Source organism: Sturnira hondurensis, unplaced genomic scaffold, assembly GCF_014824575.4.
Source record: "Sturnira hondurensis isolate 20B ecotype Veracruz unplaced genomic scaffold, ASM1482457v3 Scaffold0004136, whole genome shotgun sequence".
Taxonomy (NCBI): Eukaryota; Metazoa; Chordata; class Mammalia; order Chiroptera; family Phyllostomidae; genus Sturnira; species Sturnira hondurensis.
The window spans coordinates 5827073-5852218 of record NW_028076767.1 but is presented as its reverse complement, the minus strand read 5'-3'; the positions used below and the strand labels follow the sequence as shown (position 1 = coordinate 5852218).

The 25146-nt window shown below is 36.2% G+C and overlaps 1 protein-coding gene across 6 annotated transcripts in view; it reads right to left on the bottom strand.

Annotated features, from left to right (window-relative positions):
• Positions 1-7772: 7772 nt before the first annotated feature.
• HYCC2 (hyccin PI4KA lipid kinase complex subunit 2) overlaps positions 7773-25146 on the bottom strand; it is a 71038-nt gene continuing 53664 nt past the window's right edge. For 5 of the 6 annotated variants that reach the window (XM_037043639.1, XM_037043633.1, XM_037043637.1 and 2 more), the window contains 3 exons: positions 20567-20726; positions 19645-19812; positions 7773-15153 (listed from right to left, as the gene is read on the bottom strand). In XM_037043639.1, the coding sequence (XP_036899534.1) occupies positions 14552-15153; positions 19645-19812; positions 20567-20726 (930 nt within the window). In that variant the 3' untranslated portion in view covers positions 7773-14551. The remainder of the gene's footprint in view (positions 15154-19644; positions 19813-20566; positions 20727-25146) is intronic. The other variant, XM_037043638.1, reaches the window with a different exon arrangement.

Genomic DNA, 25146 nt, shown 5'->3' with positions numbered 1-25146 from the left:
TGGTTATTAAACACTTATAACACTAAATTTAGATTTAACACAAGTGACTCCATTTCAGGTCCATTGTTTGTTTTTAACAAAGTATAAACAACACACAATTAATATAACAGGCCCTGGCTGGTGTGCTCAATGGATTGAGTGCTGGCCTGTGAACCGAAAGGTTGCCAGTTCGATTCCCAGCCAGGAAATATGCCTGGGTTTTGGGCTGGGTTTCCCATTTGGGGGTGTGTGAGAGGCAACCAATTGGTGTGATCTCTCACACATCAATGTTTCTCTCCCTTTCATTCTCCCTCCCTTCCCATCTCTCTAAAAATAAACAAATAAAATCTTTAAAAATTTGTTTAAAGAACAGGAAAAGAAATGAGATAAATTAACAAAATTTTAGAAGATGTGCAGTGATTAGGCAAAACTGAATGAGCTAAAACCCAAGCCTGTGAAGGAGGATGCAAATAGGAAGCCTATTTCTGTCACAGAAGTCCAGGTAGTCTTAGGAATTAGTCTACAGGAAATTTAGAAGAACAGCACAGGGCTGAGAAATGGAGGGTAGGTTAAAATCAGAAACAAGGAACAATTAGTTCTCACATCCCTTGTCCTACTTAGCAGAGGGCCAATAAATTACAAGATGAATTACAACAGAGTAGGAATGAGAAGTCAAATTGTAATTGGAGAGGGATGGGATTAGACAGATTATGTGGAAGACTAAGAAACTTCTCTTTTGTCTCCTAGAATGATGGCAATTAGTCATATACCGAGAAATAAATCCTTGAAACCTCTGACTGAAAAAACCTGTGGGGGTTGAGGCAGCAGGCGAAACTCTCAGCTTCACAGGAGAGTTTGTTGGAGAGACCACCAAGGTCCTAAAATGTACACAAACCCACCTCGGAATCAGCACCAGCAGGGCCCAATTTGCTTGTGGGTGGCTGGGGAAGTGAGTGAAATCTGGCCTAGAGCCAAACAAATGGCATCGTTCCTTCTCAGATCCCTCCCCGACTTACAGCCCCATACCACAGAGATGGGGGTTTCCCCACCCTGGCTAATACCTAAGGTTCTGCCCCTTACTACATAACAGGCCCACTGAGACAAAAAAAAAATGGCCCAAATGACAGAACAGATTAAAGCTCCAGAAAAAATAGAACTAAGTGATGAAAAGATAGCCAACCTATCGGATACACAGATCAAAACACTGGTAATTAGGAGGCTCACAGAATTGGTTGAGTATAGTCACAAAATAGAGGAAAGAGTGAAGGCTATGAAAAGTGAATTAAAGAAAAATGCACAGGGAACCAACAATGAAGGGAATGAAACCGGCTCAGACTCTTCCTTCCTTTGGACCAGAAGAAAGAAAAAAACATTCAACCAGAACAAAATGAAAAAGCAAGATTTCAAAAAAAAAAAAAAAAAAGATGGGGAAAGGCTTAGGAACCTCCGGGACAACTTTAAACATTCATTACAACATCTGAATCATAGGGGTGCCAGAAGGAGAAGAGGAAGACCAAGAAATTGAAAACTTTTTTGAAAAAATAATGAAGGAGAATTTCCCTAATCTGGCAAAGGAAATAGACTTCCAGAAAGTCCATGAAGCTTAGAGAGTCCCAAAGAAGTTGGACCAAGCAGGAACACACTAAGGCACATCATAATTACATTAGCCAAGATTAAAGAGAAGGAGAGAAGCTCAAAAGCAGCAAGAGAAAAGGAAACAGTTACCTAGAAAGAAGTTCCCATAAGGCTGTCAGCTGATTTCTCAAAAGAAACCTTGCACACAAGAAGGAGCTGGAAAGAAGTATTCCAAGTCATGAAAGGCAAGGACCTACATCCAAGATTGCTTTATCCAGCAAAGCTAAAGTGCTTCCCAGATAAGGTCAAGCACTTCCCAGATAAGTGCTTCACAGATAAAGTGCTTCCCAGATAAGGTCAAGTTAAAGGAGTTCCTCATCACCAAGCCCTTATTATATGAAATGTTTAAAGGACTTCTCTGAGAAGATCAAAACTCTGAACAGTAAAATGACAACAAGCCCACAACTACCAACAACTGAACCCAAAAATCCAAAAACAAACTAAGCAAACAACTACAACTGAGTCAAAATTACAGAAATGAGATCACATAGAGGATTATCAGTTGGGAGGGAGTGGCCTGATGTATATTTGCATTGCCTCTGTCGATGAAAGAGCAGGCAGATCATGATGGTTTGTCACTTCTCAGACCTACACCTTCTGTAGCAAAAGGTTTATCCTAAGACATAGTGCCCAGGTATATCCCCTACCCTTAAGGAACTTAGATTCTGGCTGATAGAATCAGGCAATTTCAATGCAGTAACATGTTAAATGGAATCATAGAATTTTATGAGAACCGTTAGGAAAACTACCACTTAGCTCAGCCTGGCAGGTGGATGTTAAGGTGCAGATAGCAGAGGTGAGATGTATCCAGCTTCAAAGGATAGAGAATGGGGCGGAGAGGGATTTCAGGAAGAAACTATGGTAATACAAATTGGATGGGTGTGGTAGTACAAAGCAGAATGGTGTTACTTCAACCTTAAGTGAAGTAAGAATAATAGGGGGAAATGAGCTGGGAGAAGTAAGCCTCAGGCTAAGGAACATAGACTTTATCCTCTGTGATGGAACCATTGAATAATGGTTCAATGGTTATACCCAGGAGAATGATAGGTGTTTCATATCAAATACTAAGGAACATACATTTGAGAGGAACAAGGGGTCTAGTAAGAAGGCTATTGAAGCAATCTGGATATGAAGATGAAGACACAAGTTGTAGTTGTACTAGTGAAAGTGGAGAGGTAAGAATGGGTTTGAAGAAAAGACAATCTCAATAGAATTTGGAGGCTGAATATAGAGGTAAGGAAGAGGAAAGATAATCCCCAGGCTTTTAATTTGGTCGCCAGGACATCGGAGTATGCTGTCAAAGAGAGTACAGATAAAACAAAATGAGAGTCGAAGAACTGAGTTTGGCTTGGGGCATTTTGCCTTTGATGTGGCTGAGGGATATACAGTTATCTTGCAAGCCGTTGGATATGAGTTTGAAATTCATTCAAGAGGTCAAGACCTAGAAGAGAAATCTGGGGATCGTCAACACATAAGTTAAAACCAAAGGAGAAAAAATGAGAACTGCTCACAGATGTTAAGTAAAATAAAAAAATGAAGCAAGAAACCACATCTTCTGAGACAGGTAGTAAGGAGGTGAGGATAGTTGTAGAAATAGTTGATGTGGTAGGGGAGAGCAGGAAATTAAGAATGTTCTAACTTGATGGCCTTCATTTTATGGAGTTGAGGCGACTGAGAAAGTGGTACATAAAGTGATGAAGCATTGAAACAGAAACCGAAGGGAGTGAGAAAAGGGGCAGGCCAAGAAATTCAAGGACCTCAAAGTGTTGGGAGCCTAAGTTTTGGGCCAACTGAAATTGTATTGATGTGAATAGTGTTCAGTAACAGAATAGAGAAAGCAGATTTCAGCATTGATACGAATTAGTCTATTTTATAAATATTTATGGAATGGATTAATATCTCTTTCTTATATTGTTACACAGGAAGAAGGAAAGCTTCAGTATGAAGGCCAGAGGTTGCTAAAGGATTAAAGAGAGTTTTCAATGCTGATTGCATGAGAGAATTATCTGGGGAGCTTTTAAAAAACTGCTGATGCCAGATCACAATCCCAGAGTTTGAATGTGCCCTGGTCATGAAAATGTAAAAAACAAAATTCCCCGATGATTTTAATGTGCAGCTAGGGAGAACTACTGAGCCAGGGGGAATGAAAAATTGACAATAAAAATTCTTGTTAGATATGCTCTGACCAGTCTGGCTCAGTTGGTTGGGCTGTCATAGTCCTGCAAAGTGGAAGGTCACTGGTTATATCCACGGTCAGGGCACATGCCTGGGTCATGGGTTGGTCCCTGGTCAGGGCATGTTTGAGAAGCAAACTGATTGATGTTTCTCTTTTACATCGATTCTCCCTCATTTCCCCTCTCTAAAAATAAATTTAAAATAAAATCTATAAAATTTATTTTGTCAGATATGAAATGACCTAGATTCTATACACTAAACACATACTTGAAGCAGATGCCTTAGCAAATAATTTCTACCCAGATTATTTTTGTTCCTTTTTTCTTTACCCAGAGATTTTTTAAGATATCAATTTGATTTCAACCATAATCAGGAGAGAAGTGATTATTTCTATCTGAACATCTAACAATAAAGGAGAATATAGTAACCAGAGCCTCCTTCTTCTCCAGGATTTAAAAAAATTGGTTTTAGAGAGGGAAATGTTGATTTGTTGTTCCACTCCTCTGTTTTCATTGGTTGACTCCTGTATGTGCCCTGCCTGGAAACTGAACCTGCACCTTTGGTGTATGAGGACAATACTAATCAATGAGCTACTTGGCCAGGCTTCTCCTGGATTTTCTTGTACCAGAGGTCATAAAGCCCTAATATAGCACACAAAAATTAGTGGAAGATTTAGCAAAGTAAGCCTTAAAAAATGTACACATACTAATTCAAATTTTGGGAAACTAGCTTTAAAATATCTCTAATACAGCAAGTTTTAGTGTATATTAAAAGCCATGATTATAACAGCTGTTTTTCTTTAATTTCAAAGCATTTTATTTTGATATTATAAAGTTAGTTTACTAAAAAAAAACAAACACACTTGATCACCTTGCTCTATTTCCTAACTGTAATAGCTGTTAATAAGTTAATTATCTATAGATTTTTTAAAACCCTGTAATTATTTTACTTTAAGAAAATGGGAAACCTATGTTTGGGAAACTCCTACTCAATATTGGAGAGAATGAAAAATCTTTTTGACTGTAATAGTGTTTTTAGTTAAATTATATGAAGGGTTTTCAGGAACCTTCTAATACAGAAAGTATTAACCCACGTATAAAGGACACATGGACAAAACCAAAGAAGGGTTGGGTCAAGGGTGGGAAGTGGGAAGGGCCGGGGTTGGGGGGAGTCGTGAGGGGAATGGAGACAACTGTACTTGAATAATAATAAAAAATGTGAAAACAAACAAACAAAAAACTTAAGCCTGTACTAGTCAGCATGACCTGACCACAAAAAAATGTTTCCATTCTTAATGTGTATTAAACATTATCCTTTATTAAGATAAAGTTCCAAAAGTGACTGACTGGCCCACCCAGTGTGTTTTAGTTTGGTTCCACCCCTTTCTAATGTAACATCTTGAACAAAACAAATACTGTTTCCATGGATTATGTCCATCCTATATATTTGGATTATGGCCCAGGGCCAGATTTAAAAATGACTTTTCTACCCTCTCCCATGTAGTTTAAAATAAGATTAAATCATAAAATAATTGCAAGTCCAACAAAATTCTGATTTCCTCCCAAGCCATCTGGAAGCTTTTTTCTGGAGTGACTGGGGCCGAGGGCCTATAGTTTTATTTTGGGGAGTCTGCTTTGCTTTATTATGATCTAAACTAGCTTTTCTCAACTGAGGCAGGTTCCTTGTATGAATCATACAACAACTGTCTTCTCATTTCTCCCAAGAACAGTACATAATTAAGGATAATACACAACTAGAACCACTATATGTGTAGAAGTTTGGAGTATTAGGGCTTCTTTCATGGATTTAATTTGCCTGTTAGCAATCTAACGCTACTGAGATCCAATCTTCCTTCCTGTCCCTCACAGGAAGGAAGGGCCTTGGCCTTGTGGGAGTAGGGCAGGTGTACTAACACTGAGAATAGTCAACACTGTGTGAAGCAGCATCTTACGAGGTTAAGTGCACAAGTCCATGAGCCTGAGTAGGTTCAAGTCCAGTTCTATCACTTACTAGCTCTGTGACCCTAGACAGATGCACTTCCTTTTTCTTATAAAAGGAGAATAATAGTACTTAATGGATATTGTTGTATTAATTATTGAAGTAATGTATTTTCTTTAAAGTGTTTAGAACAGTGCCTGACCTATCCTAGCACCCAATTAGTATTAGTTGTTATCGTGTAATTCACATGGAAAAAAATCTTTAGCTCATAAAATATTGTGACCTGGACCAGAGTTGTGTGTGTGTGTAGGAATATCTTATTAATATTCACTATTTTATTACAATATCTTAGTGCCTTTTCTTTTTGTATTTTCTCTACATTTCCTAAGGTTTCCAAAATGAGCAAATATTACATTTTTGTTTAGATTTTAGAGAGGAAAGGAGAGAGACCTATTTGTTGATCCACTTATGCACTCACTGGTTGATTCTTGTATGTATTCTGATCAGGAATTGAACCTGCAACTTTGGTGTATTAGGATGATGCTTTAACTGAGTAAACTACCCAGCCAGGGACCATTACATTTGTAATTAAAGGAAAAATCTTAAACTGTCAACTGGTGAATTGTATTTTTCCTAACTAATGCAGATCCACAGTCAAGGAGAAAAGGAGAGGCTTGGTGAATTGTGTAATTCCATCCTCTTCTGGAACTGCTAATCCATGACAGATATAAAGAAACCCAACGTGTTCGATCTAGCTGGTATGGTCAGTGGTTGAGCAAACTGAAAGACTGTGGGTTCAGTTCCTGGTCAGGGCACATGCCTGGGTTGTCGGGTTCAGTTCCCAGCTGGGGTGTGTGCAAGAGGCAACCAATCAATGCTTCTCTCCCTTTCTTTCCTCTCCCTTCCTCTCTCTTTGGAATCATAAAAGAAATCTCATGTACTTTATATTGCTTGAGTATGAATAAAAAAGAGAACAATACCTGAGTCTGTGAGTAGGGAATAATAGTCATAAGGGAAAAAAGCACAAGAGACTTTTCTAGGAAGTGCATGAAAGGAAAAGAAAGACGGTCTGGGGCTCAGCCCTTCATTAAACCACTTTCCAAGGGAAAGCTAATGTATCTATTAGAAAACACAATGTGGGGAAGATGAAGATTAATGATGAAAGAAAACAGGCATTTTCAAAACACACTGCTGAAGGGAGTGTACGTGGTACCATAATGATGATGGCTACTTACAATGGCTCATGAAAGAAAATTTTCTAACATTTCAGTAACACAAACAGTTGTGCTTCACAAGCAAAACTGATTTATCTTAAGAATACATGGAAATCACATACTTAATTGTACTTCTCTCTGCAGTTAGCTACTTTAACATTCAGAGATAAAATTTGTATCTCAATAACATACAGAAACGTAAGGCAATATTTTATGTATTAATTTTACTTCTATCTTCATGTTCATTCTTACTTTTTTTTTCTTTTTAAAATATCTACGTATGGTTGCCTCTCATGCGTTCCCTGCCGGAAACTGGGAACTGGCCTGCAACCCAGGCATGTGCCCCGACTGGGAATCGAACCGCGATCGTGTGGTTCACAGGCCCGCGCTCAATCCACTGAGCTACACCAGCCAGGGCAGTTCTTACTTATTTTATGGTGCTAAATGTAGGTTTATATATTGCCTTATTAATTTTATAAATTACTTTTATTTAATAGGGTGTCATATGAATAAAAAGTTCAGATGTAAATAAAATAGGTCACTTTGAAGAAATGCAATAAAAATGCAAAAGATATTTTAAGATATAAAATTTAGGTTAAGATATAAAATCAACTCAGAAATCCAGTCAAAAGCCAAATAAAGCTGTATTTTTATACTGTACAAAAGAAAATTTACATTCTTAATGTAACTAGATACAACTAGGGAAAAATTACACATCTCTCAAGAAACACAATATTTAACATCTTAGATATGTTTCTGCATTGCAGACTGATCATTGAATTTTATACATCTTTATTTACAATACCTTAAAATAATTTTTCATCTCTGGAAGATATTTACAGGTCAACAGTGACTACATTTCACATTTCAACAATCAACAGTATTAACCAGTTCAGTAAGACAGTTAAGATAATGGCTTACATGCACCAATAAATATGATCTTAAATGTGCGGTGTTTTTTCTTCAGCTCTGAAAAAAAAATGAAGATTTTCACTAGCCCTAGGTTGAAAGGACATCAGTCAATGGAGATCATATTTTCTTCATGCCTATCACATTTAAATTTTCACCAGCACTATTCTCTGAATATTTGGGAAGTTAAACCAAATAGGTTGATGCTGGTTTAAAAAAAAGAGAGCTGATCTATATACTCCGTATCCTTTTATGAAGCAAACATATGAAAGTGGGTTATCTCCTTTTTACTTGTCCATTTTGACAGAGATCAAACTACATAATGCTCAAGTAGTTAGACTTCAGAAATTGTAGCACAGGAGAGCCAATTATTATGGGGAAAATCATTGCACCATAAATACTGCTTTACTTAACCACTTTAACATTATTTAATGTAAAGCCAGCATAATTTTTAGAACAAGAAAAAAAGATTCACTGTAAAATAGTTGATGTACTTATTACAAATATTTTAAACAAAAAGAGCATTCAGCATTATATCCCAATTCAGTTTAGATGATAAACCCCACAAACCTATATTAGTAATTGTTAGAAAACCAGTCTTCTCTTTCTAAGATAGCTGGACAGATACATTCATTATTTTTTAACTACCATCTGATATGGAAAAAAATAATACATAGAACCTGTTTGGAACATCAGTTAATATACAATTACACTTCATATTTTCCAAAGAAATTATTATTTAATAGCTTAAGTAAACCTTTTAGTTCTTATTGTTCTATACATTAAAAAGGAGTATTTCAGTTTTTCATAATCCAATCATGTTTTTCTGCAAAGTAAAAATACACCCAGAGTGATCCTGTGCATACATCATGTAAACATACCATTCTAGCCCATACTTAGTAGAAACAACTGCCACTGCCCACTTGAAAAGGGGCATCTCCATAATTTCCCCCTCAATTTTGCTTTTAAAAAGTCACAATATCATACGATTTATTAATTTTAGGAACTTGCTCACTTTTTTCTTCAATACTGATGGAATACAATCCTTAATCTGAGTTAAGGAGACATGATAATGTGTCACAGCAATAATATTTTGATTTAAGCTTTCACTGGTACTTTTGCTGGAAGTATAAGTGTTGATATTTTACTAATATAATAAGAACCTCAAGTGGAATCTTGTAGGTACTATATATTTATGTTCCAGATCAAAAAGTATTTTAATATCTATTTCCCTTAAGGCTAGAAAGCCATCCTTCATGTTAAATTCATCTCATTCCTTAACAATTAGGTACTTTAAAATTATATTTGGTTGAAACATTTTCTTTGGTAAATTTTGAAGTCAATGAAGATGTAAAGAATTTCCTCTGATATAATGAACACTAAGTTGCTGACACAAATATAGCAAACCAGATTAATAGCAATTCTGTAGTTGGGGATAGACTGTCCAATTAAGTTAATTTCTCTTTGAAAATTTAAAAAAATTGTATTTTACCTACTTCTAGATACATAATTATTTTTAAAAGACTCATTTATACTTTAAGCCACACCTAATGACAATTTGGGGGGTAAAGTCTGTATTAAGCATAATAATAGCAGACATTTGCATGTGTCTTAGTTTGTAAACATTTTCTCAAAATCCAAAGCAAAACACAGAACCTGCATTTCTGCACTATGCTGCCAGGTATTTCACTCACATCATTCCTGCTAGCTTTTATCCTGAATTGTCTGTCTTGCCAGACAATTTTCTCCAAATTTCTCCTGTGACCAATGCCTAAGAATACAAAAATACTGATGGGATTAAAGTTACCAAAATTTTGTGATTTTATGGTTAAATTTAGAAGAAATGTGCTTACATGGGCAGGAGATGTTTAGGTGAGGAGGACTCCCCTGATTCTCATGGCTTGGGGCCACCACACAAATTTCTGGCACTGTCGAAAATCTAGAACAGTGTGCGTACACCCTGGATGATTCTACAAATAGTATTTTCTGTGTATGTTCAGTGCCAGTATGATATACCCATTAGGTACATAACATAGGTAACACCTAAAATTTATGTCTTTCATTAGTCAACATAAACACCTTGGCAACAGAAAATCATACCAATCTACTAACACATTATGATTTCATTTGCACTGTTAAAAATTTTACACTGCATTCCATTTTCTTATAATCTGGCAAATATGCTAATATTTAGAATTTCAGTTATCAATAATATCTAGTTGTTTTTCAAACAACTTGTTTCTAAAAAGCACTTTAGAAAAAATTAAAAGTATTACAAATAAGGGCCTCAACTGACTATAATCATTCAACTTGAAAGATAAAAACCGTAATGTTTAACATAGCCATAGTATAGAAAAGTTGCTCTAAAATTCTTACAGATTTTCCAACCACTGGCACGACCTATTAAATATTTTTAAACTGAAAGACAAACATGTAACAGAAATACTGATTTAAAAAAACACAGAACAAAATTTACTTTGTAATCCAACATCAGAAATGGAGGGATCCTCCTTGCCAGTGTTTGTGTAAATAGTGTGCTATCCCGAGACACATACAGTTTTTTTATTTACAAATGAACATGCAGAGCACTAAATAAGACAACCAATTGTCAGACAACTAAAGTATTCAAAAATGGACCCATGACAAACCTCACAAAGTGAGGTAGGAAAAACACCCTACTTCATTAAAATATTCACAAATATAGTGCAAACAAACCAATCTGAAAAGTTATTTTCAGTATTCCAGTGTCTAATAAATAATTATAATTAATTTAAAGCTACTGAGTAGAATTTAAGAATATAGGTTGAAAATATTGAGCTTATATAGCTGAAACTACCACATTTAAGATATTTTATATGGTATATACACTCTGAATAACATGATGGTCACCATTTCATTACACATCATGAACTTTTGCACTAGAAACCTTTTTTAACCCAAAAGGACATGTTGCTTTCATCTATCTGCTCTAAGCACAATCTTTTGACATTAGAAATTAGTGGAATCAAGTTTCATCTTTAGTTTCCAATACTCTGTTGTGCAATACAATTAACTTGCTAGCTAGGTGACTGGGAAAGCTGGCTGATTCAAAAATTACTTTAAAATAGCTAGAAACACTGATCGAAGCCATTTCATTGGGTTTATTTTTGCACTTCAATAAATCCCCATCAATATAGTCAACTATAAAATGGCAGCATACACTGTTATGTGGCAGAAAATAGTAAGGCATAAATTAGAATAAGAAAAATGTATCTATCCTTATATCTATGGTATAGATACTTACATTTCTAACACTTCTCCATTGATGTTTAGTACTCTACATTTTTCTGGATTTAATACTTTCCTTAATGTGCTATATTCACCAACCACTAGTCCAAAACTGCACAGAACTGCAGAAGGAGGAGTGTTACGTAACACATTTACCAGAGTACGAGTAAAGGGAGGCAGTCGGGTGCTAATATGCATGTGACAGGAGACAGGAGTTTTATTCTGGCTCTGCTTCTTAGTTATGTGACCTTGGTTATGTCACAATCTTTTTGAGCCTCAGTTTCCTGAGGATGGATATGGGGGCGGAAGGAGTGGGTGTTAAGAGACTATCGAGATTATCTCTAGGGTCTTGGCTAGCACAGAAAGTCTGACTCTGTAATAAATAGGCACAGAAGAGTAATGAGGAGAATAGGGGTTGGGATTTCAAATTACAACCACCCCTCCAGCTTCTAAAGTATTTTTTATTTAAAAATCTCACTTCTAAGTTAGCTTTTCACTTTAGATTCTAGTTTGCTTTTTAGTAACATGATTTCAAACTAATGTCATAGAGAAGAGTTCCCAAAACCTTCAGATATTTCTTGATCCGACCTGGTACAGATGGCATCAAACTATTTTATTATAGAAAACAAGTATTTTCTCCCTAAACAGCTTTTCCACAGAAGAAAAAAATTTAAAAAGTTAGGAAGTATAAAACAAAAGGATGTTAAATTATAAAATATGAATATTGTTGGCATATATTTCTAACAAGTATTGTATATCTAAGAACTATTTTTGATTGAATCCAATAAATAATACAAATGAATACCAAAACTCTTACAAAATTTGACTTATGGTTTAAACCAACTCATCCCCTTCAAACAATATCTTGCACAGGAACTCTGTTGTAAAATCCTGAATGTAAAGTTTGAACTAAATTAAATGCTTCTTCATTGGGGCCAAATCATCTCTCTTAAGAGAATGAAACATAAATGTTAAAGGCCATGCGACATTAATGAGTTATGTGCACATAGAAAAAATATACATATACACACAGGTAAGTGAAATTTTCTAAGTTGAAAGTTTTCAAACCATCTTTGCAGATAAAGATTTCTAACAAACCAAAGGGATCTTATAATATTTATTACAGCTTTTGCTGTAATTTGATATTATTAGTTTTTTTAAGTGTGTGCTTTAAGTAAAACTTACAACATACAAACAATTCTTCAGCCTCCTAAATCAATTGGGCATTTCTGCCATAAAAGTGAATGACCTACAGCCATAGCTAAGATCTCACTCCCTGGTAAGTAAAACGCTCTTTTCCTTTCACACCTAAGCTTTGCTTTCCTTCTATGTTACAGATCTTTACATTTTACAGATCTTTATTTTGGCTACTTTTAAATTCATTTTTCTGATATCTCTTAGTTAAATTAGAAGGGATACCTAAAATATGTCTTTGTGATACACACACACACACACACACACACACACACACACACAAATCAATAAAGCTCTCTCAACTTTTAGCTTTATGCTGGACTTTGGCAATTTTGTAGACACTAGTTCAGCTTCTAGTTTTCCATTCTAAGATGAGCTGAAAAAATGTTACAGACCACCAAATTCAAACAAGCATTTTGCTGTCCTTATAAAGATTCGAAATCCCTTAAAAAACAAGTAAAACAAACAAAAAATCTCTTACAATTGAAAAAAGGGAAGGAGATTTATAGGTATGGGGAAAATGAAGCATTTTTAAGTTTTATTTATCAAAATCTATTGTAATTTTAATTGGTAGAGATGAAATTCTAAACTTTGTTAATTAGGAGAATACTTGCTTTCTATAAATTCAGTATGTATTTTTCACAATAAAATAAAAATGTCTAAATGTACAAAGCACTAATAATTCTGATGTATTTGTGGAAGGGATAACACATAGCAGTTCAAGTCACAATATACTAATTTTCAAAAACCAATATATTCTTTTCTATTTCAATCAAGTATTAGAACCTGAGACCCAGAAAAGGTCATAATGAAATCTTAACGAACCAAATCAGAATTTTTTTAACCAATAATGCATTTTTGTAGCACAGTTACCAAATGCTACTTTACATACATTCAACATTTACCTTACTGGCATGATCTCAAAGTTTTATAAAAATGAGAAACTTTTTCAGATATATGATTAGAAGGTACACAAATTGCATTACATTAAACACAAAGGCAGTGTGGTCCTTGTAGGAGAAATCAAGTCAGTACCCCCTGGTAGAAATGTTCTATAAAAATGTCTCACATTGAAGCGTCAGTGTTTTCAGCCAATTATCTGTCCCTGATGTATTTCCTTGGAGTATATAATATGTCAGGACTTCAGGTTTCTTAATCCAAAACATCTGACTGAACTTAGGTACATCTAGAAAGCAGCTGAAAGGGTTTCTCCAATAGTCTGACATCACAGAAAGTAGGTTGAGAAATCCCTCTCTTTACCTGAAGACGTACTTGTTCTACTTCAGTCATCAACTCACAAAGGAAAAGAAAGAAAACCAACCAAAACTTCCCCTCACATACACGATCCCACACAAGCTAAACAAAAACCACCCCTCCCTCCACAAAACCCCAGCACCAAAGTGTCAGTCATTCCTGGAAAATAGAACATGCCCCTTGGATTCTCTGATTTGTTAGTTGTTCAAACTTCAAGGACAGAAATGACCTTATGTCCTTGTAGGGAAGTGGGAAGACAAGTTAATGACTATAGAGCCATTGAGAAAGTGCATTATCAATCACACAATCAATTTAGAGCCCTGCTCTCCAATGGAGGTGGACATAACTTGATTTAAATGCCTCAGTAACTAAACTTTTGTGTCCTCGAGATAAAGGAGATGGGAGAAAAAGAGCCACTCTCATTTTAATGAAAAAGTGCAGCAGTCTATCACCTCTCCCCATGCTTCTCAAGAAAATGATTGCACAGACACAGAGAAGTCCAAAGTCATAGCAGAATCTCTGAGGCACTCCTGGTTAAGAGAGAAAAATATATGACCCAGTAATCATAGTTTATAGATTATGAGAACCCGTTTTTTCTTTTCTTTAAGAAAGCTAAAGAATCATTTCATAGGGATCATATACACCATTTCCTCTAATGTATCCTCAGTCTCACAGTGTTGAAATGGGACCGATCAGCCTACAATGGATTGCACATCACCCAAGGAGAAAGGAAGGCATGGGAAATGCAGACATTTTATACTGCTTCACAAACACCTTTACAAGGAATAGGTGAAGAGAAGATCGAGGAAGGAGGGGAAAGAAAACCTTATTGCTGTTTCCATACAAAATACAGTATGAACATACCTAAACTAAATCAAATCTGACTACGATGACCAATATTTTCACAATGTGGGATGAAGTTTCTTCTTGTACAGTGAAATGTTCAGTTTAAAAGGTAAGCAGAACGATAAGAGAGGATGTCAAAACTACACCTGGGATATTAGCTGCATATTGAAACTTGGGGATCGAGACTGCTTGGTTAAGGGAGCCCCTGGGCTGAGGAGCTCTTTACCTTCTCCAGCTTGACCTAGCCGGTCTTCCTGTAGACTGATAGTCGAGTATCGATTAGCATTGTTAGCTGCTAAATTAGTAACTCCCTCAGTGCCAACCCCAATGCTGGTACTTGCTTGACTGACATTTACATAGTCAAATGATTTACTTGAGGAAGCACTGGCTGTCCGGATTAAACTCAAACTATTGGTTTTTGGCACCACCTGGCCAGCAGGCAGGCTCAGGTGTTTCTTCATCGGTGTCAGCTCAATGGAATCTACACTAAGATCAGTAGGTTGCTGTACATACTGTCTGCGGACTACTGAATCTCGAGGGCTCTCATTGGATTTGATGGCAGAGGCTGTTTCTTTATCCTTGACTGAACGCCCAGTTGCTACTTTCTTTAAGCTTCCCCTCTGAGAAGAGGAGGATGGTTTGGTCCCAACTGGCTGACTGCTAAGGGAAGCCCCTGATGAAAATCCTTCATCTGCATCATTCAGGTTTACTGGCTCCTCTCCTCCATTTACACCTTCGGCACCTAAAAAACAAATCAGAAAGACTCAGCAATACCTAAATTAAATAAGCAGCAGCTCTGAATAACAACTCAACTGACTATCTCTTGGGTAATGTTTGCTTTGGTTGGCAATGGCTTTGCTATCAATACTTCCCCTAAATAATTTAAGGGAAGAAACCTTAATCTACACAGAATTCTAATGTTATTTGTTCTGTTTATTTAGCTTTAATTAGTCCAGTTTAAAAAAAAAAAACTATCCACAAATGAACTTAATATACTATGAGTATTTAGGAATAGAAAACAATTTTAGGTAAAATACAACATTTTATCATCATAAATCTTTATAATACACCCATATTAATTTTAAGTGACCATATTTATTTAAGAAAACAAGAACTTTTCCTCCTATCTCCCTTAACCCACAATAAAATTGACATCTAATTTCAGTCACCCAGAATAATGCCAAAAACATTTATCCCTAAAATGCCAAATCCTTTTTAACTACAATAAAAATTTGTATTTCTTCAACACTAACTGCTTCTAAATGGCTTTAAAACCTTTAACATGGAACTAGTAAATTTTATAATCTAAAAGTAAAAAAATCTTTATATTATTTCAAGTTACTTCCTAACTGTATTTTGTCTTATGGACAAAATGGACATATCTATTCACTGGTTTCCATATTTCCTTGATCAATTAATATAAAGAAAATATTTGGTTATCAGAGGGCAAGCTAGGGAACCAGCAGGAATATTTAAGAAGGATTTTTACTTTCTGTATTATTTAAAATTTTTAGTTTGAGATGTATAATTTTCATAATAAAAAATACTACAATGCCCAATTATGTTTCATGCAGAAACTGCAGTTAACAAAAGAGTTCTTTTCTTGGGATTTTCTAAGCAGGGGAGAAACATATATAATACATTCAGCTTGGGGTTTCCAGAAAGCTCAATTCTCTTACTAAAAGTATGAACAACATTCTCTTAGAAAGTAGTACATTTGTTTCCGTCAAAATTTGATAGCAGTGTGCTGCAACATTAAGTATGTTAACCAGACTGTGAAAAGTTTAATCTGAATCTATATACAGATATCAACATTATAGTTAAAATGTTAGGAAAGAAATCTAAAAAAATATTACCTTGAGATAGGGTTAACTAATTAAACTATACATGAAATATTTAAATACAATTTTTATTTAACATAGTACCTGAAAAAAATAAGAATATTTTCTTAATTATATTTCCTCATAGGGATTACTTATTTCCTTCCTTCAAAAGAAAAATGAAATCAGCTATCCTTAAAGCAAAAGGCACGTTGTTATTTTTATCTAGCAGTTTAATAATCTTTAGTCATGCAAAGCCATATGAAAATGCGGCTAACACCACTTCTCTCAACCCCTTATTCAAAACAATAGCATATAATGTATCTCAAATAAAACTTTAAATTATATTCATGTGATATCATCTTAGCCACTTACTTACAGTTCATATAAAAACTCTCAAATGCCCAAGAAAAGACAGTTACTGGTTCAGAATTAATATCAATAATATAAAGCCAGGAGTGAACAGAAATGTATTATTGGGTACACACAGACTTAGGAAAGGAGACTGAGAGACTTAGTGCTAGCTTCGGAACTGTGCCACATGCAGATCTGATGCACAAGCAACATGGCCATAAAAGAGATGTTGATAACATAGAAGCTACCATGCAAGAGAATCTACAGGTATTTCATATACCAAAAATGCTGTTTCAGTATAGAACACTGACTATACTTTAATCACAGGTATCCTCAGCTTAATAATTTTAAAGCCAGCTTTAAAAGTCACAAATAAAATGTTACTTGACAATCAAGTTAAAGACAGGTGATGGGCTCACATTCCCTTCAATTTCAACACACAGTAAATACACTTTTAATTGTAAAACTATTTAAAACCACATACTGAAAAACAGGTTTTCTTTTTTAATTTGTTTTTTTAATGCGTTCTTTTTTTTAAAAGATTTTATTTATTCATCTTTAGAGGGGAAGGGAAGGAGAGAAGGAGAGAAGTATCAATGTATGATTGCCTCTCGTGAGTCCCCTGCTGGGAACTGGCCCGCAACCCAGGCATGTGCCCTGACTGGGAATCGAACCGTGCTTGTGTGGTTCGCAGGCCCACACTCAATCCACTGAGCTATGCCAGGCAAGGCTGGTTTTCTTTTTTTAAAGGTCAATTACCAATGTTTATCCAAGAGCTCCAGCAAACTTCAGAATTACTAAAACTTTACATAGGTTTTAGTAATTCCCTTCCTTCCGTTTAAAGAAAAACTTTAAAGAGCAAAAGGTAATTGTGCCTCACAACTTTTTTCCTTTCTAATTTTCTCCCTGAGTGGTAACAATACTATTGATGGTCCAAAGGAGAGACAACCCAAAAAAATTTTTAATGAACTTTTCCATTCATGTCTACCTCTCCTTATAAATTTGGTGTCTACTAATACTGATTTAAAACTACAATTAATCTAGATAAAGGAAAAATAATTTTTGAGAAACTTCAAACACAATGAAGGAACTCACTCTTCTTTCCTTGTGGCTACACTCCACCCTCACAAACTGAAATTTTCTACTAGTGATAGGATATATTTAAATAGAATATTTTAATATTTAAAAAGAACTATCTTTTTGGTTCCTTTTTCAAAGTGTATGACTTTTGATGAACGGTAAGAAATGTTTCAACCTTATCCCATACTTTGTAGAATACCATCAACTGTTAATTAATATAGCACAGCTACATTTAGCACAAATACTCCAACAATCTAAAAATGGAAGGACACACACATTAAGTGGCTCATTTAGTCACCTAGAATGTTGAGAAACACCTAAAACCTATACAGGGTCCGGCAGAAGTAACGCCTGCTTGAGTGTGGCAGGTAGGGTAATAATATGGGTGTAATAATTTAGTTTTAATTTGAACATTTCACCTAAAATGTCATGCGATGTGCTTGAGTGTGATAGTGTTATGTTATAGAATTACATGCTTATGATTTTGTAATAGAAAAGGGGTGTTATTTGTGCCAGACCCTGCATAATTTTATTAACCAATATCACTCCAATAAGTTCAGTTTAAAAAAAAAAGAATGTTAAGAAATAGGATGTTGTTCAATTTACATTAACTCTGGGTTCAACATCTATTCATACACTTATTTTTATGCCTTTATACAAGACAAAACTGACTCCCAGAGATAGCAAAGAGACACAGAAAAGATGAAAAGGAAAGGCTGCACTTTTCACAGGATCTCGGTAAAACAGCACCAACTCTTTGGGTACCTAGATCATGCACATGCGACACCGGTAAAGGACATCAGGTCAATATAGGCGAATGGGCAAGGGAACAGAGGGTTGATGTACAATAAATTCTTACTGAGCATGCTCAAAATTTTAATGCACCAAAGAGCAAGAAACTTCCTTAAGATGGAAGTAACTGCTTCACGTGTGTTTGGTCTTGAAGTAAAAATTTGTACCCTATTTTAAAAGTACTTGCTATATTTCATAAATTAGTGTAAAGGTTCCACAATAGCAATACATTAAATAATGAAAAAATGCTTAAGCTACAGTTCCCTCTTTTGCAAAGCCAACTCCTATGGCATCACATGTAAAGCAGCAAATAAATACTTTCCTATAAGGGAGAAGTGTTCTTTTACAGATAGTGGCGGAGGTGGTGGCGGCGGCAGTGGTGGTGGGAGGAGATGGGACAGTGGGGAGTTTGAAGAGAGGGGATGACTCTTACTTTGAGATTCCTATGTTGTAGAAATAAGAATCTATTGGATACCTGACCTCTAAATAATACATTTCAATTCTGTCTGGGAGCTATATAAGATAATCATTACTTAGTAAATGTTTAATGTGGTGTGACTAGGCTGGTACATTTATAGAGGAAAGATGTAAGTTAGACCCAGGCAATTTGACCTGCAGATTATAAAAAGCCAATCAACACTGGTTTACTCTTTAAAGAGATAAGAAACTCTTGTTAATTGACAACCTTGGGATTAGAGATAAATTGCTGGCTCCACTTTAGTTCAATTTCTCAAAGACAATATATTAATGTGTTAAAATTATCCTTACATATTTTTAAAGAATAAGTTGCTGCATGGATTAAATCAACTCATAATGAGTAATAAGGCTCACGTTCATTGGGTGCATTTTTCCTTTCCTAATGTTAGAATAAACATGCTCAGTAATGAGAAAATTCCAAGCATTTGCAGACCTTTTGGAGACAGGCCGCTGCCTTGTTAGTAGCCATGCCAAGCTATTTTTGATTACACAGGGATGCAGACTCCAGGCCAGCACAAATGGTAACTGAAGATTGTACTTGACCTGGCACTAGGCATATGGGGATTTGTGCTTTGCAAGGAGGAGCTAATATACTGTGGGGTAGTAGAAACACACACTAGAATGGAAAGATGTTCTGCTTGGAGTTAGAGAGCCAGGATCCTTCTCCAGCAACTGCCTCACTGACTTCTGTTTCCTCATCTCTGTCCTACCCTCTGTTGTGGCTGCTGCTGAGTTGGGCTCCGGTGAGCCGTGCTCAGGGGTCCTGCGCACCAGCACCTCCCCCTCTTGCACACGTTTGATCCCTAGGTCAGTGGAGCCGTGTTGGGTCGGGGAGCCAGGAATACTCGAGTCAGCCTCGTTTGAGAAGTCAAAGCCATCTGGGATTCAACATATAAAATTTTAGTGCTTTCATGCTCCTCTATTCTTTTCTGAGCATTTTGACCCAGGCAGATAAGAGAATGTATATATGGATATGATATAAACACAAATGCTACTTATATAGTTACATGTGTGTGCACAGCATACACACACATAAGGCACATGTGAGGATGAACAATGTGAGGTTTGCATATGAATAGGATAGAAAAATAGGGATCATTAAAATGGTAATTAATATCTCTTAGGCAAGACAGGTTGACTATTCAAGTACCATACGACTATGAAATACTGCTGGATTCAGCACTTCTAAAACAGGAAAAGCAAAAAGAATATAAAAAATAATAGTAACTTCTTTTATGATTTCATGAATAGCCTGCATTATACCATGAGTTTGGCTAGTTGCACAGTGTTCTCCCACAATGCTCACACATGCACCTTTTTTCCATTATAGTAAGAGGCTTACAGAAAATTCTTTCCTATTGTTATTACTAGTTCAAAAAAAAAGACAAAGATTAACTTGATTTTCTGTTTTAACATTCATAGAGCGTTCTAAATAACATCTTTCTACTTTATTAAATATTGTATTAAAATAAATTTAGGCATTTAAACCAAATTTCTAATGCTATTTCTAAAAACTGAACAATTTTACTTTAATCATAAAGACTACTACAATATCATGTTCTAATATAGTCTATAAAAACAGTGATAAATTTACTTGAATCTGTGAGTGAGCTATAGGGATTCTGTACTCACCTTCTCTCCTCCATCTATGGCGACGGATGGAGGCGGTTGTAATCGCAGTCCGAGAAATCCGGGGCACTGTTGGAGTGACTTCTACTTTTAGTACTTTCTGGCCTTCTTGTGAAGAATCAGGAGCATCAAATGGTAATGAGTTTTTCATGGCGTTAGCAACCTAAAATGATAATTTAAGTCTATATATATTTACACTCTATATACAATTTGTACTTATTCTACACTTCTTTGTGCCCATGACTTTTTGAGTATGTATTTAAAACTTGTACTATAAAATATAAAAGAACAATGTGTCCAAATATTTGTATTTTTATTGTTCTGCATTCTTCTAGGTAGGCTTTTCAAATGAGAATTTCTTTTAAAAACTGTCAGTCGTCCTACCAATTCCTTGAAGTTGTTGACTTTCAAAGAAAAATCACATTCCAAAGGAAAACAATTGTTTAACATTTGAACCCTGACATGAGAAAAACTATCGTAAGTTTCCAATTCTTCAGATGATAAATAACACAAAATCTAATCTCTGATAAAAAAACTAGCTCCACTCCTTGGTTTCCATTATGAACTTTTCCCTAAGTATGTCTGGCATTTTGTCCCTTCACTTTTTGCCCTTCATCACTTTTGAAAGTAATTGTCATTTATTTGTTTATGTTTCTAAATTGGGTAGTACTAATGTGGCAAAGATCTTGAAATAGAAGTATTTATTTTTCTCACTCCTCCACTTAAACAAGGACAAGTGGAATGTAGCAAGCCTTCTCTACCAACTCAAACATTCTCTCCTGGGGGCTGTTCCAAGGTCTAGCTTGAGGGGTAGGGAGTAAGTCTTTCAATGTAGCCATTATTAGTAGTACAGATGATGTCTGTTTCTGTGCCAACTATTTCATCTACTTATTTCATCTGGCTCTAGATTTGAATAGAGAAGAAGAGTGTTATTTATTGGGTTCCTCAGAGATTCCAATAATAAAGAACTATGCCAGGCCTAGAGACTACAAATCTCTTTAACTCCATTGCTTTGGAAATGCCCCTTCTACATAATTTATAAAATAAATTTAGTTACAAAGATAAAAGTATGAATTTAAAGAGTCTCACAAATTATTATTATTTACAAGGTATTATTATTATAAATTTGAAAAATCTTATCCATTTGTTCTAATGTAACCCTTAGATTAAAATTAGAGATGATGACTTGGAAAACAATGGAAATTTAAAGTATAAAAAAAGATGTAAAGAAAATGGCTTTTATAAAAAGTATTATTTTAAAATATATTTTATTGATTATACTATTACAATTGTCCCATTTCTCCCCTTCACTCTCCTCCACCCTGTATACCCTCTCCCACCCACATTTCCCCCCTTTATTTCATGTCCATGTGTCATACTTAAAAATTCTTTAGCTTCTACATTTCCCATACTATTCTTACCCTCCCCCTTTCTATTTTTTACCTACCATCTATGCTACTTATTTTCTGTACCTTTTCTCCCTCTCTCTTCCTCCCACTCCCCTGTTGCTAACCCTCCATGTGATCCCCATTTATGTGGTTCTGTTCCTGTTCTAGTTTTTTTGCTTAGTTTGTTTTTGGTTTTGTTTTAGTTGTGGTTGTTAATAATTACAAGTTTCCTGTCATTTTACTGTACATGTTTTTTATCTTCTTTTTCTTAGATAAGTCCCTTTAACATTACATATAATAAGGGCTGGGTGATGATGAACTCCTTTAACTTGACTTTATCTGAGAGGCACTTTATCACCCTTCCATTCTAAATGAAAAAAGTATTATTTTAAAGTGCTGTGAGTAAAAAGAAACAATATTTTTAAAACACCGTTACAAAAATACTATACAAAGTTTTGAAAACAGAAAATTGCAAAGAAATAAAAATCATCCACAGTTGGATCACTTAGACAACTATTGGCATTTTCTATGTTTCATCTGTCCTGTCTAGATTTAAAAAATAGTTGTATACTGCTTTACAATTTAACACAAACTAGCATCTTTCTTTAATATAAATTTTCAAATACATAGTTTCATCAAGGAAATATATAACTTAATTATTCTCTGCTGTGGAACATTTAAATTTTTTTGATTCCTTTGAAATAAAAATAACAGTAATACTGCGGTTACAACACATTTTTAACATTTAAAGTAGTTCTATGGGATATGTTGCTAGCCATGGGATAGTGGGTCAAACAAAACCAACACTCAGTACAAAACTGCTGCTGCAGAGGGGAGTTTAGAGTTGCGCTACACTGCTACTGGGACATAAAGAACACCTTCCTTAGCCCACTACCAGATATTTGGTTTTATTTTTTATTTATTTATTATTTATTTAATATATTTTATTGATTATACCATTACGGTTGTTCTATTCCCCCCCTTCATTCCCCTCCACCCGCACCCGCACACTCCCTCCCCCACCATTCTCCCCCCCTTAGTTTATAACCACGTGTCTCAAGTTCTTTAGATTCTATATTTCCCCCACTATTCTCACCCTCCCCCTATCTATTTTCTACCTACCATCTATGCTATTTTCTGTGCCTTCTCCCCCCTTCTCCTCCTCCCACCCCCCTGTTTCTAACCCTCCATGTGCTCTTCATTTCTATGGTTCCACTCCTGATCTAGCTGTCCTCTTGGTTTGCTTTTGTTTTAGGTGTGGTTGTTAATAACTGTGTGTTTGCTGTCCTTCACTTAATATTTTTCATCATCTTTTTCTTATATAAGTCCCTTTAGCATTTCATATAATAAGGGCTTGGTGATGATGAACTCCTTGAATTTGACCTTATCTGAGAAGCACTCCATTCTGCCCTTCCATTCTAAATGAAAGTTTTGCTGGATAAAGCAATCTTGGCTGTAGGTCTTTGGATTTCATGACTTGGAATACTTCTTTCCAGCCCCTTCTTGCCTGTAAGGTCTCTTTTGAGAAATCCGCTGACAGTCTGATGGGTACTCCTTTGTAGGTGACTGTCCCCTTATCCCTTGCTGCTTCTAGGATTCTCTCCTTCATTTTAGTCTTGGCTAATGTAATTATGATGTGCCTTGGTGTGTTCCTTCTTGGGTCCAACTTCTTTGGCACTCTCTGAGCTTCCTGGATTTCCTGGAAGTCTATTTCCTTTGCCAGACTGGGGAAGTTCTCCTTTATTATTTGTTCAAATACGTTTTCCACTCGTGGCTGTTTCTTTCCCCCTTCTGGTACCCCTATAATCCGGATGTTGGAACGTTTAAAGATGTCCTGGAGGTTCCTAAGCCTCTCCTCATTTTTTTGAATTCTCATTTCTTCATTCCTTTCTGGTGGGATGTTTTGTTCTTCCTTCTGGTCCATTCCATTGATTTGAGTCCCAGTTTCCTTTCCATCACTATTGGTTTCCTGTGCATCTCCCTTCATTTCAATTAGTTTAGCCTTCATATGTTCCTCTAATTTGTGACTATGTTCCTCTAATTTGTGACTATAATCTACCAGTTCTGTGAGCATCCTGATAGTGTCTTAAATTGGGCTTCTGAGAGGCTGGCAATTTCTCGGTCGCTTAGAGTTATTGGCTCTGGGACTTTGAGTTCCTCTTGCGCCATCTTTTGGGCTGTTCATGCCTGTTAAGTAGCAGGATCGGAGCCCTAGGTTTTCACCAGAGAAGGGCAACTCAGTCGCTTGGTTGTGACGTTGTATGTGGGGGCGGGGTCAAAGAGGTACAATGGCTTCCCTCTGCCGCCCACTGCCACGACCCCCACCGGCACCGCAGCCACCACTGTCACCAGGCCCACGCGTTTCGTTCCACTGCACGCGAGTGTGCCACCGCTGTCGGCCCTCCACCACTGGGTTCGTCCCCTGGGGCCTGCGTGGTCCGTCTCACTGTGCGCGAATGTGCGACCTTAGTCAGTCTGCCCTGCACCCCGACTGGCTTTGGGCTGCCCGCGTGCCTAGCGCCTAGGTCGGGGGATCTGTCCTGCCCGACCCAGCTCTGCTGCTGGTTCCGCCTCTCTTACCATACCCGTTGAACGATTCGTAGCTGATGGACTTCCGTATAATTCCGTATTCTGGTCTTTGGGTGTGTTCTAGCTCTCCAAAACTTTTGTTGTAGTCAAACTTGGTTGTGGGAGAAGGCACAGTGTTTCCACGTATGCCTCCATCTTGGCGGAACCGGATATTTGCTTTTAGATCGATCATTTTATCTTTTGGAGATAGAGTTATTTTTTGTGGCATAGTATAAAATCTTTCATATAACCAAATATTAAATGGCTTTCTTGTCATGCTTGTTAAAAATATCCTATGCAGCCCTGGCTGGTGTGGCTCAGTGGATTGAGCGCGGGCCTGCGAACCACACAATCGTGGTTGGATTCCCAGTCAGGGCACATGCCTGGGTTGCAGGCCAGTTCCCAGCAGGGGACTCACGAGAGGCAACCATACAAATATTTCTCTCCTTCTCTCCTTCCTTTCCTCTCTAAAGATAAATGAATGAAATCTTACAAAAAAATCCTATGCACTGCATATTAATTTTGTTTTTAAGACTCTGATGGTTTTGAATTTAGATGTTTATATGGTTAAAAAAGTCATCAACCTTTTTTAGTGACTTGTCACATCACCTGAGCTTAGAAAGTCCT